General features: G+C 43.4%; 1 protein-coding gene across 1 annotated transcript in view; it reads right to left on the bottom strand.

The window, feature by feature from the left end:
- LOC146390970 (Fc receptor-like protein 5) overlaps nucleotides 1-13,769 on the bottom strand; it is a 60,978-nt gene that overhangs the window by 16,474 nt on the left and 30,735 nt on the right. Inside the window, exons 6-7 of the mRNA XM_084923873.1 lie at nucleotides 12,742-13,008; nucleotides 12,341-12,619 (exon numbers count right to left, since the gene is read on the bottom strand). Coding sequence (XP_084779999.1) covers nucleotides 12,341-12,619; nucleotides 12,742-13,008 — 546 coding nt within the window. The remainder of the gene's footprint in view (nucleotides 1-12,340; nucleotides 12,620-12,741; nucleotides 13,009-13,769) is intronic.

Consider the following 13,769-nt stretch of genomic DNA (forward strand, 5'->3'; position numbering starts at 1 on the left):
TGTGGTGTTTATTGGGTCTTGGATAATTTGCCTCCAGGGTCTCATTCAGCACTCTCCTCTATTTACCTAACTGTTCTTTGTAAAAGTGATGATTTAAAGACATTTGGGTTTGAAAAGGTGTTGGAACCCCTGTTAAAAGATCTTGTGATCTTGGAACAACATAATGTGTTTATTTCTCAGTTGAACGAGTTTGTTAAAGGCACTGTAAATTACGTAATAGCTGATAACCTAGCTGCTCACATGCTTGTAGGTTTTTTTGAAAATTTTTTCTGGGGAATACGTATGTAGATTCTGTGTTGCTAAGAAAAAATGAAATTCAGTTTTTGACTGCAGACGTTTTTAAGTGTAGAGCATGTGTACTCCATCAGGCTCACTTACAATCTGCATTGGAAACCTCAAGCCTGTGTTGTGGGGTTAAGCGTGACTGTGTTTTGACTAAAAGTCTGTCATTTTGATGTTATTGCAGGCTTTCCCCTGGATATACTACATGGTTTATTTGAGGGCATTATATCTGTAGAACTAGCAGAATGCTTGGCTGATTTGATCTCCATAAAATATTTCACCTTAGAAAAACTTAACAGTTCAATCCAAAGTTTTGACTACAAATGGGAAGATAAGACAAATTGTCCTCACGTCATACCACATACCTACTCAAGTAAAAAACATATAGGGGGAATGCACACAAAAATTGGGCTCTGCTTTGCTTGTTGCCTTTTATTATTGGTCCCCTTGTTCCAGAAGGTGAACAGGCCTGGCATGTTCTTTTGGATCTTAAGGTTATAGTAGAACCTGTTGTTGCCCCTATCCACTGTGATGAGTCAATATCATATCTTGAGTTCAAAATCAGCTGAGCTCTTATAATTGACCAAAAGCTTCCCAGAAGCAGTCATCAATGACAGCACTGATGTCTGCATTGTCTTCTAAAAGCAGCTTTAGTCAGCTTGGAAGTGAAGTGAGTGAAATATACAGTTGAGTTTTTAATCAATGTATTTGTTCTCTATTGCAGATCGACAAGAAGTTTCTGCGAATCACCACAAAGCCTCTGCTATCTACCTTCTTTGCCGAGCTTTGCCCAGAAAGATGGAAATCTTTCTGGGCAAAGGAGGGAGACCTGGAAAGAAAATAAGAGGTCTCATGCTTGCCATCTCCAAGGTTTGTATTAGAATTGAGTAGACTTTGTCATAGGCAGCAAAATAACTTTTATTTGCAGATGAAGTTGTCCATTTTGTTTCGGCTTAACAAATGGTACATGCCAGGTTCTAACCTAAAGAATAATTATGCAAGTTAACTGATTACCCTAGCTTTATACAAAACAGCCTGGTTTTGGCTCATATTATCTCCTCCTCCTCTCCAGCATGACAACATCCATACCAGACGAGCATGCATCTTGAAGTCCTTGTGCATCTATCTAAACGAAGACTATGAGAAGTTAATAAAGGAGTACTTGGTAAGTCATTGTGACAGCATGTTGACTGTAACATTCTCATACAAATTGTGATGTTGCCTCAAATGCAAATCGTTAAAATTTTGAGATTAGCAACAAGACACCTGGTATTGAGGAAAGGATGTCTTGAATACCAAACAGTATTAAGCGTTGCAATAAAGAATTTCTGGAATTTGGTATTGGAAGGAAATGGTCATCAGTATTTGTAAATAGAAATGTCTATGAACTTTGAGCTGTTTAGTACTAACACTTCTATACCTTTTTTATTTTAGCAGCTGAATTAGCCTTTTGTCAAGTCCCGTCTCCCTAAGTTATTCTTGCTACGTCTGAGAAACATGACCAGTGCAACAGATGTGCGAGCAGACATGCTTCATAATGTTTGGTACATTTACCTGGGAGTGGGGCCATCCACACTGTTTAGTCCATTCATGTTGTTTTTGGCTTTGTGAATGGAAAGAACACAACTCCTCCAGACACAATCTCTCGGGGTATCGGTGGGCGCACCACTTCATCATCTTGCTTGAAGTCGATGTTTGTCAGACACAGTAACGGTTGCTATGATGTGTAATTGGACAATGGCTCTTTCAGGGGAGGGGCCGGTGAGAAGTCAATTTCGCCACCTCTTTTGTTTTATGTTTTTCCTTTAGCTAACAACTACTTTCGTGGTGTAATTTCCTGTTTATTATTTTGACTACTTAGATTTTATGAACAGCATAGAAACAGTTTTACTTGTCTTATTTTACTTTTGCAAATTTTACTTTGCCGTCTTATATTTTTTCATGTAGGATACGGACAGTGAGGCAAAAAGCTCCATGGAGCAAACTGTGATTGGGGTGTAAGTCATCCAGAAGGAGGGTGCTGAACCTGAAAATGACCCAGAGGACATTGGTGTCCTGATTGAGGGTGTGGAGGCTCTCACTGATTTGGGTAACATTGCTCTGTTGTTTGGACTCATATACTGTTTGAACCTGAGCTACCCACCAGAACTTGAATGCACCTTTGAAGTCCTCCAGAAGATACTTTTAAATCTTAATGGACAAAAGCTCTATTCAAAGGCACAGTTTCTGAAAAACAAGCTTAAGGGGTGAGAGCACTTGAAAATGACTGATGGAAGGTCTTGAATGGTTTATTGGTGCAATGGGGATTTCCAGTATATAATGTTAATATTTCAGTTGTTTATATTATATTTTTTTTTGTTTGTCCTTATATGGATAAGGATATGGATAGTTTTACTTCCTAAAATTTTGTTGTTTTTGTTGTTTTTTTGTTTTTTGAAATCCCTGTATTTTTTTCCCTATGGATTTTTGTTGTTGTTGTATTGCACCCAAATTATTTCTATACTTTTTTTTTTTTTTTCCATATTCACACAATAGTAATTCTATTTTGTCAAATGTTCTAACTTGCCACGTGGGAAATGTATTTTTATCTTTTAGTCTATTTTTTTAAAATACAGTTGACATATTAGTTTATAGAGCAAATTTTGCATCCGTTTTTAGTTGTGGAAGCTTTGGTTCCAACATAGTTCAGATGTCATTACCTATTTAAATAAGTATTCTAATGTTTTACCTTTTAAAGTGGCATAATGCTTGCAGGTGTACAAAAATGGTAAGTTTTTAGGCTACGTTCACACTGCAGGCGAAAGCGCATCAAATCCGATTTTTTTTTTTTTTTTTTACCCTATTTGACCCATATCCGATCATGGTATGACAGTGTGAATGGCACAAATCCGATATTTTCAAATCCGATCTGGGTCACTTTCGTATGTGTTACTGAATCCGATACATATCCGATGTTTTAAAAAGCGACTGCAGTTTGAACGGTCATGTCGCATTAAATCCATCTTTTACGTCACTGACACAAGACAGACGCCAATTATCAGCGCCGGAGATGACATCGTGAACGCTTCCTGGCCATCCAGCGTAGATGTCAGTGAAACTGTTGGGAAGACAACGTTGGAGAAACGTGAACATTATATTTGTACAGTATAATCTGCAGATTCTGACAGAAATCTGCAACTATCCTTTGAAGCACTGCTCCTCTCTAAAACAGCAATAAGGATAATTATTAGGTTATTTACATTATTATGTAAATAACAAAATAACTTAAAGCAAAAATTGGGAAACGTAAAGTCCGAAGTCTTTATATTAAGGGCCATCAGTCAAACAATATTGTTTGCTCTGGGTCTAAACAGACCAAGTGTGACGTCTTATTTTGTGCATGCGGGCCGCTTTGAGGGTTCACAGAGGAGCAAGTTTGCTGTCACATTTTATTTGTAGTGTGAACAAGCAGACAAAAAATCGGATTTGATCAAAAAATCGGAATTGAGCATTAAGACCTGCAGTGTGAACGTAGCCTTATATTCAGCTCCAGTTAATAAAGTTAATGTTGTCATAATCTGAATGTGACTTTTTATTATTGTAAAGTTGTGGGTTTCTAAATGTGTAACAAATGAAAACAAATCTAACTGAAATAATTCGATTGAAATGAGTGAAATCATCAACCCCCATATTGGTTCATTAAGCAAGACTAGCAGTAATTGCCTTGCTTAATAAAGTAGTTGTTCAAACAACAAGATTTCATTGTGTTTTCCTAAAGTTTTTAAATTGTGTAGAATGAATTAAAACAAATTTCACTCTACATACTTAAATAAATCACTTCAAATCAATGTAAGTATACTACGTTGATCCAACGTAATCTGATTACATTAAACCACCAAATGCCAAATGTGTTGGTTTGACATGATCAAAAATGGTTTATTGTACTTGGTTAAATTGCGTGGAAAAAGGTGCCATGATTAAATTGTGTTCATCGATGAAAACAATCGCATGAGTGCTGCTTTTTGACTGAGGAAGAATAAAGTAGTCGTGGTAAGCCAATCACATGACCACTTAAAGACAAAGCAACAAGGTGACATATATGACAAATTGTGTTGATAGGCCACGTAAAACCAGAGTCATGATAAACAATGTATACGTGGCATTTTTCCTGAATACTTTCGTCACGTTTACTGTCTAAGGACAGCGCTAGCAAGCACTCTCTGCTTATGACCAAACAAACAAACAAAAAAACCACCCCTTTCGTGTTGGTGGAAAAATGTACCATGTCGACCAATCAAAAAATGATTTGAATGACATTTGGTTGTTTAGAAAGAGGGGGAAGTTTTAGGAGTGATACCCTGGACCCTAGAGGATTAAACTTTTTTTTTTTTTTAAAGTAACGCAATAGTTACTTTTCAAGTAATTAATTACTTTTAGAATCTTGTAAGTCAGTTACTAACTCAGTTACTTGTTTGAAGAAGTAACTAGTAACTGTAATTAATTACTTTTTCAAAGTAACTTGCCCAACACTGGTAACCTTACAAATGCCACTGCTGTTTAGTTTTCTGTCTTCATTTATGTCGGAAGTGATAGCAGAGCTGTATGTTTAAATTTTTGCTGTGGTGGTTAAGCTGCCGGATTTTTGGCTTCACGACCCTCCTTCGTGGTTCGTGCACGTCGAAGCTCAGTTTGCTCTTTGGAGATGCCAATGGTATCTCCCGTAACCCCACCAATTCTCCCGGTGGCTTCCAACTCATCAGTGGTGGCTAAGATCGTGGCGCGGCGGCACCGCAGAAAAGGGATGTGTTTTTACCATCAGCATGAAAGCGTTGTGCCTTTGTGTCTTTGTAGTTTTAAGGCCCAGAAAAATGAGCCCACCAGTGCTCTGTAGCGGCTGCGACCACTGGCGATAAGTACAGGCTGCTCTTCATAGACAACTCACTCAGGGAGACATTTTCTGGTCGACTCCAGCTCCCAGAAGAGCCTTGGGAACTTTCGTGTCGTCTTTGTATACCTCCCCAATAGGAATATTATTTAATCTTTAAAAAAAAAAAAAAATGGAGATTTCCCACATACCGCCGGAGAGAGCTCAAGTACCACTAGTGGTACCACAGTTTAAGCCCAGGGTCATTTTTTCAGAAGCCCGGGGTCTTTTGGAGTGTAATTTGTTTCATAGTTAGATGCCTGACTGACAACTGTATAAAACAAAAACTACACACAATATTCGAAGCACATAGGGCACAGTTGTAAATTTCCCCTAATTTTGGTATGATCCGAGCTCAGGCACTAGGCGACTGAGCACAGCACTTACGCATGTGAGCGAGGGGGGAGAAGCTGCTGCCTGCGAGTTTGCTGTGCAGACAGGCAGACAGAGGAGCGCTTAAGTTTGACCAGGTACCAAAGCAAATCATTCGTACTGTACAAATCAGGAGGCTGAGGTCTTTCAACATCTGCAGGAAGCTCCTGAGGATGTTTTACCAGTCAGTGGTCACAGGAGTCCTTTTCTATGGCGTGGTGTGCTGGGGGAGCAGCACAGCAAAGAAGGACTCATCCAGGCTGGAGAAACTAATCAGGAAGGCGGGCTCTGTGGTCGGCATGAAGCTGGACACTCTGGTGACAGTGGCAGAGAAGAGGACCTTAAAGAAACTGATGGACATTATGAAAAATGCCGGGCATCCTCTGCACACGGTCGTAAACAATCAGAGGAGCCTATTCAGCGACAGGCTGCTTCTCCCAAAGTCAAAAACCAACAGACTTAAAAACTCCTTTGTCCCACACGCCATCAGACTGTTTAACTCCTCACTGGAGGGGAGAGGGAGGAGAAACAGGGGGACAAGGGAGGGCGGGAACAACTGAGCTGTAGGTGCTTCTCTACACTGTGCAATATTTGCAATATTTGTTTTTTGTTTTTGTTTTGTCTTTTTTCTTATATTTGACTGTGCAATAATCACTGTGCAATATACTCACTCAAATGAGCAATCCTATTTATCCATATTGTATATTCTGTATCTATATATGTGTATATATGGTGTATTTATGCTTATATCCTTACTCTCATTCCCCTTAATGTATCTGTAACATGCAACTTCTTTCGGTGCTTTGCTACTGGAAACTGAATTTCCCGGAGGAACCCACCCGAGGGATTAATAAAGTTTCATCTAATCTAATCTAATCTAAATAATGTAAATATGACAGTGTATCACAAAAGATACACAGCAGTATATTCACAGTTGAAACCAGATATTTACATACACTTTAGGGAAAAAACAAGAACATTTTTTAGTGTTAAACATCAATTTAGAGTAAACTTTTTTTTTTTGTTTTAGATAAATAAATACTGAAATTACTTAAATGTCAGAATAAAGAGACAGAGCTGTCTATTTTTATCACTTTCATCAAATTTAGGAGTACATATACACTGAGTTTATTGTGTCTTTAATTAATAAGAAAACGAGACGATTCCATTCTGAGCTTAAGAAGCTTCTGATAGGTTAGTAGAGTCCATGTGAGTAAATTGGTGGCACACCTGTGGATGCATATAAGGCAAAACACAGAGCCTGTTTCTTTGACTTGGGAAAATCAAGAGATATCAACCAAAACACCAGGAAAAGAATTGTGGAGCTCCATAAGTGTGGCTCAACTTTGAATACAATTTGGGTCCATTTGCTATTAAAAAATCCAGATAGTTTCTCTCTTTACTCTTAAATTTAACAAATATGTTTTTTATATTTATTAATAAAAAACATTTAGTCTGATTTGATGTTTTACAATTAAAATGTGTTTGTGTTTTTATCTGAAGAGTATGTAAATATCTGGTTTCAACTGTATATTTGATGATGTTGGTGTTTGGCTTGATTGTCAGCACAAAGAGGGAGAGAGAGGAACAGAGAGAGAGAGAGATGGAGAATGAGGACAGAACAGAGATGGAACAAGAGCAGGTGAGACAGACCTGTTAGTCAAATGGTTGTTTACCAAAACTCATCAGAACATGAGTTAAAACATATAAACTTTTCTGAATCTAAATAGTGTACTTTGGTAGAATTAAAAAATAAATGTAGTGCAGGTCTATGATGATTTTTAGTGCTACTATCATCTAGTTTTAATTCTGGTTCTGCTTTGGTTAGGTCCTAAGTAGTCCTGATTTTGAACTGTTGTAATCCTGTTTTAATTCCGGATCAGTTCTGGGTCTGGTTGAATTGGGGTTTAGTCCTCATGTCTTGATACAGCCCGGATTTTGTTCTGCCTTGCCGCTTAATTAAAAAACTAGTTTAAGGTGTCCTGCATATGTGATATTGTGGCGGACCACCAGGTGGCTCCACTCACACCCAAGTTGAAGGGAAGTGCTGGGGTGGAGATTTTGGCACTTTATATATGTGAGGTTCTGAGAGTCAGTCAATAAAGTTGGAGTGAGACACTGAGACCTCTCCTGTCGTTATTACATACCTCCACATTGGTGACCCCGAAAGCGAACATGCTAAGGCTCGACGACGAAGCCAGCTCCGGCCTGGAAGCATCGGCTGCCGCCGGACTTTCACCTCCGCCGATGGCTGCGTTTGCTGTGGCGCTTAAATTGCCGGATTTTTGGCTTCACGATCCTCCTTCATGGTTCGTGCACGTAGAAGCTCAGTTTGCTCTTCGTGGAGTTTCAGCCGACGATACTAAATACCACCATGTGGTAGCCTCACTTGACCCGCTGTCAACCCGCCGCGTGATGACTCTCCTCTGGGACCCCCCAGCCCAAGGCAAGTACGCCGCCCTCAAGGCGCTGCTGCTGCGGCGTTACTCTCTCTCTGATGCTGAGCGGGCCGAGAAACTCCTTCCCCTCGCGGGCCTGGGCGACGGCACCGCTCTCGAGCTCATGGAGAGCATGCTGTCCTTGCTGGGCGCGGATGACGGAGGATTTCTATTCACCCACCTCTTTCTCCGACAGGTGCCGGCTCCAGTGCGCGCTGGCCTTGCCAACTCCCCGCTATTGGCCACGAAGGATTACCGCTCCCTTGCGGAAGAGGCGGATCGCATCCTCCTGGCTACCAGGAGTTTCGGCGTCCAGGCGATTGTTCAGGACTCACCAGCGTTTTCCCCCGCCCCCTCACCGATGCTCCAGGGGCCCTCCGACTCGTCCACGGTGGCCGGAATCGCTGCACCGCGGGAAAGGGCTTTGCTTTTATCACCAGCGTTTTGGAGCGAAGGCACGGCGCTGTCTCCCGCCTTGCAGTTTCCAGACCCAGGGAAACGGGCATGTCAGCGCTCTGTAGCAGCCGCGACCGCTGGCAACAAGGAAAGGCTGCTTTTCTTAGAGGACTCACGCTCGGGGAGGCGTTTCCTGGTGGACTCCGGCTCACAGAAGAGCCTTCTTCCCCCGGCTGGCTCGGACATGCTAGCTGAGGGCTGCGGGCCATTGCTAACAGCGGCTAATGGCTCTCCCATCAAAACCTTCGGTGAAAGGTTGGTGACTGTTTGCTTTCATGACCGTGACTTTCAGTGGAACTTTGTTGTTGCTGCTAGCTCTGTGCCTATAATAGGCGCTGATTTTCTTTGTGCTCACGGACTGCTGGTTGATGTTGCTAACAGACGTTTAATTGATGCTGTGTCATTTTCCTCATTACCCTGTTTGACTCGGGGTGCTCAGCCCGTGGTGCATGCTAACTCAGTAGATTCGGGTGACGTTTTTCAGTGTTTGCTTTCTGAGTTTCCCTCACTCACTGTCCCCACTTTCTCGAGCACGGTGACGAAGCATGGGGTGGAGCATTACATAACTACAGTAGGCTTCCCCTTTACACATGGTGCCTAAATCTGATGGTCGGTGGCGACCTTGTGGGGATTTCCGCCGTCTTAATAATGTCACGGAGAACGATCGTTATCCCATTCCCCACATCCAAGATTTTTCCGCCCATCTTGCGGGGACCTCGGTTTTTTCGAAGATCGATTTGGTACGGGGATATCACCAGGTTCCCGTGCGCGCGGAGGATGTCCCCAAAACTGCCGTAATTACACCTTTCGGCCTTTTCGAGTTTCTGCGCATGCCGTTTGGCCTGAAAGGTGCCGCCCAAACCTTCCAGCGGTTGATGGACTCGGTCTTGCGCGGGCTGCCCTTTGTTTTTGTATATCTTGATGATATACTGGTGGCCAGCAGCTCGAAGGAGCAGCACATGTTCCATCTGCGTCAGGTTTTTCAGCGTTTGGCGGAGCATGGACTGATTATTAATCCGTCTAAATGCCAGTTTGGGTTGCCGGTTCTCGATTTCCTTGCGCACCGTATTTCCGCCGAGGGCGCGGTTCCGTTGCCTGACAAAGTCCGAGTTGTTTCGGAATTTCCGCGTCCCACGAATGTTAAGGCACTGCAGGAATTTTTGGGGATGGTGAATTTTTACAACCGTTTTCTCCCCAGAGCGGCACATCTGCTGAAGCCCCTTTATGGGGCATTAAAAGGTAAGAAAGCTAATGACTCCGTTGACTGGTTTCCGGAAAGCATCCAAGCGTTTTCTGATGCTAAGTCAGCGTTAGCTAATGCTGCCCTTCTGGCCCACCCATCCCCCTCAGCGCCGATTGCGTTGACCACCGATGCGTCGGACATAGCGGTGGGTGCGGTGCTGGAACTGCGAATCTCGGGTGTCTGGCAACCGCTCGCCTTTTTCAGCCGTACGCTGCGTGACAGCGAACGCAATTACAGCGTTTTTGACAGGGAGCTACTGGCGCTCCACCTGGCAACTCGTCATTTCCGTTTTTTTCTCGAGGGTCGTCACTTTACCGCATACGTGGACCACAAACCCGTTTGCCATGTCCAAGGTTTCTGATCCATGGAGTGCACGCCAGCAGCGCCAGTTGGCAGCCATTTCTGAGTTTACCACGGACATTCGGCACGTGGCTGGTAAATCCAATCATGTGGCTGACTGTTTGTCCCGTGCGCTGGTTTCTCCCGTCTTTCTCGGCATAGACTACTCCGCCATGGCTGCCAATCAGAGCGGTGACCCGGACATCCTCGCGCTTAAATCCACCCAGACGGGCCTCATATTGGAGGACAGACCCGTGCAGGACGGTGGTCCCCTCCTCGTCTGTGACGTTTCCACCGGCCGCCCTCGCCCAGTGGTTCCCGTTTCCTGGCGTCGTCAAGTTTTTGACTCGGTACATGCTCTCACTCATCCGGGGGTCCGGGCCTCTGTTAAACTGGTCAGCTCTAAATTTGTTTGGCCAGGCCTTCGCAAATCTGTTAAGGAATGGGCGTCGGCGTGCATTCCCTGCCAGCGTGCGAAGGTTCATAAACACACCAAAGCGCCCCTGGAGCCGTTCTTCATACCCGGCAAACGTTTCGATCATGTGCATGTCGATCTGGTGGGTCCTCTGCCGCAGTCACAAGGTTTTACGCACCTTTTAACTGTTGTTGACCGGACCACCAGGTGGCCGGAGGCGGTCCCCCTGGCGTCCACTACCGCAGCAGTGGTGGCCAAGGCATTTTTGTCAACCTGGGTCTCGCGTTTCGGCCCACCCGCGGACATTACGTCAGACAGAGGCCCCCAGTTCATTTCCGAGCTTTGGTCGGCCATGGCTGATGGACTGGGGGCTAAAGTCCACCGCACAACCGCATACAACCCGCAAGCTAATGGGATGTGTGAACGGTTCCACCGGTCGCTTAAGGCTGCTTTTTGTGCCTCCTTAAAGGATGGTAATTGGGTTGACCGCCTCCCGTGGGTTTTGCTTGGGCTGCGGTTAAGGAGGATCTCGGCGCTTCCCCAGCTGAGCTAGTGTTTGGTCAGCCCCTCCGCGTGCCTGGAGAATTCTTGCCCGAAAATCCTCCTCCCTGCTTCGATCCATCGGTGCTATCTCTCAACCCGCTTTTGCACTCGCTTCGGGTTCCTGGTCCGGTGCACCATTGCGTGCCTGACACTTTTGTTCCGAAGACTTTAGAGACTGCTAAGTTTGTTTTTGTCAGGCACGATGCCCACAGGACACCGCTGCGGCCGCTGTATGACGGCCCATTCAGGGTTATCGAACCGGGCCAGAAACATTTTGTTTTGGATTTTGGGGGTCGAAGGGAGACTGTGTGTGTTGACAGACTTGCACATGTTCTTCCGGACAGTAATGTAGTGCCGGCCCAGGCCCCTCGCCGTGGCCGCCCTCCTTCGATGGGGTTGGCAGACTCTGGTTTTCTCCCCAGGACTACCCCCGGACCACCGGCGTTTGAGCCTCCTCCTGCCTTTCCTGCTCGCCTTCACCAGCCTCGTTCACAGGATGGACCTTCCTCTGCCTGTTCTCTCCCTCCCAGGTTCAGTCGTTCGGGTCGTTTGCTTAGGCCCAGGGTCCTGGACTGAATAGAGACCTAACTGTGTGTTCGGGGGGGGGGGTATGTGTGGCGGACCACCAGGTGGCTCCACTCACACCCAAGTTGAAGGGAAGTGCTGGGGTGGAGATTTTGGCGCTTTATATATGTGAGGTTCTGAGAGTCAGTCAATAAAGTTGGAGTGAGACACTGAGACCTCTCCTGTCGTTATTACATACCTCCACAATATATATATATATATATATAAAAAACACAGTCTAATAACCCCCCGCCCGACCGCCCCGTCCCACATTCATACTACCCTTTAGGGCTAAGCCCCTCTGCTCTTAAGTATTTTTGGGGTGAAGCTGTTGTGGCTTCAATTGTAAAATACTTTCACTAAAGCTCCAAATTGAGTTTTTTTTCACTGTTTTTTCAATTTAATCCAGTCACTTTTGTGTCTGTGTTTTATTTTATTTTAACAGAGACATATTTGATAAGATGATAGGCCAGAATTACTTTTATTACTCTTTATATAAAATGTAGAGTTGTTGAGGGAGTTTGAACAATAGTATATTTCATCCTGTTTATTTCTGTCATTATTATTGTCCTCAGGTGATGGAGCAGCAGGTCAGCATTGGCGTCTCTACACCAGCTGAAAGTTCATGACACAAAGTGGTGACAAACTGTCTACAATGAGGCTACTATCAGCTGCAGCTCTTTGTCTGACTAACAATGTAACATGCTTTGTAGACCACTGAATTCATCCTGTGCTGACCATTATGACATTTGTCAAATGGAGATCACACAACAAACATGACTTACTTGATACTGACAATGTTAAAGCTTCACTCCACTCTGTTGAAGAATATGAGTCATCTCTGCGTCGACTCTTACACATGTAGTCTCCACTGCTGGACTCAGAAACTCTGAATGTCACATCATTATTGTGTGTCCACTGTGTGGGTGTCCTGGGTCCTCTCCATTCATACTCCCACTCAGTGGTTTCACCTCCTTCCTGCACCTCACATGTCAGAGTGATCGTCTCACCTCTGAATATCTGAGGCCAGTTGGGTTGTTGTTTTACAACAACTTTATTGGAAACTGTTTACACATATTAACAGTTGAGATACAAATAGAAACATGAAATCAACACAGAAAACGTCACATTGTATGTTTGATAATCATGAGTGAATGTATATTTCAAACTAAATTACTGAACTCACAGGTTATCTCAATGGTGACATCATAACTGACATCAGTGTAGTAAACTGGGTTTCCTCTTGTTCCTCTGCAGCGGTAGATTCCTCCTTGAGATACTCTGATATCTCTGTTTTGTTGATCTCTGATTTGAACTTCAGAGGTTGTTTGGGTTCGTCTGAACCACTCATATTTCCATCCATCAGAGCTCTGCACAGAGCAGGTCAGTGTCACACTGCCCCCTACTGGTATGATTGTTGTTCCTGCTGTCAGTGTGGCCCTGGGTCTATATGCTGTTATGAAAAAAGGAAAACATAAACATCATGATCTATCATAAACCTACAGTTTAAAATGTGTTTTAAGTTAATTCAATTTCTGACTTGAGCTAAAATCTACATATTTCTTTTTGATTATATGAAGATATCACACTTAATTAATAAACAAACACAATTAGTAAACTACTTCTAAACTAATTAGTGAACTAATGCAGTTCACTGCTGAAGGATACACAACGATGGGTTGTGAGGGATTTGTATGATTTTTGGCTTTGATAACAGATTTTTTCAAAGTTTTACCAACAAGTGCTGTTGTTACACATTAAAACATATATGATGCATTACAGAGTGTACAGAGTGCATTAGCATTCTGTACACTTTGACCATGACCAGAGTGGTCATGGTCAAAGTGACAACATTAATTAAATGTACACTGTATTTTATCCTGCAGAATAGTGCTTAAATGTATTGTTTGCAAAGAAAAAACTGGAGGAGCTGGGTTCAATAGTTGCTACAGCATGTAGATTCAAACACAAGAACAATATAAGCAATTTGAAACACTTGTATATACTATAAAGGCAACATCTGTGTTGTTGTTTTCATAGAATGAAAAATAAATTGAGAAATGAATAAATAAAAATAGAAATGGAAAGTGTTTAAGGGTGAGGATGCAGTATTTTAAGTTGAACCCGCGGATCAGAATCAGTGAGATGTCGCCTTTCTCACCCGACGGCACGGACACGGTCGGGGCTGAAAGCCGACAGCTCGCTGATTCTGAT

Source organism: Perissodus microlepis, chromosome 3, assembly GCF_051167445.1.
Source record: "Perissodus microlepis isolate ML-2025 ecotype Zambia chromosome 3, ASM5116744v1, whole genome shotgun sequence".
Taxonomy (NCBI): Eukaryota; Metazoa; Chordata; class Actinopteri; order Cichliformes; family Cichlidae; genus Perissodus; species Perissodus microlepis.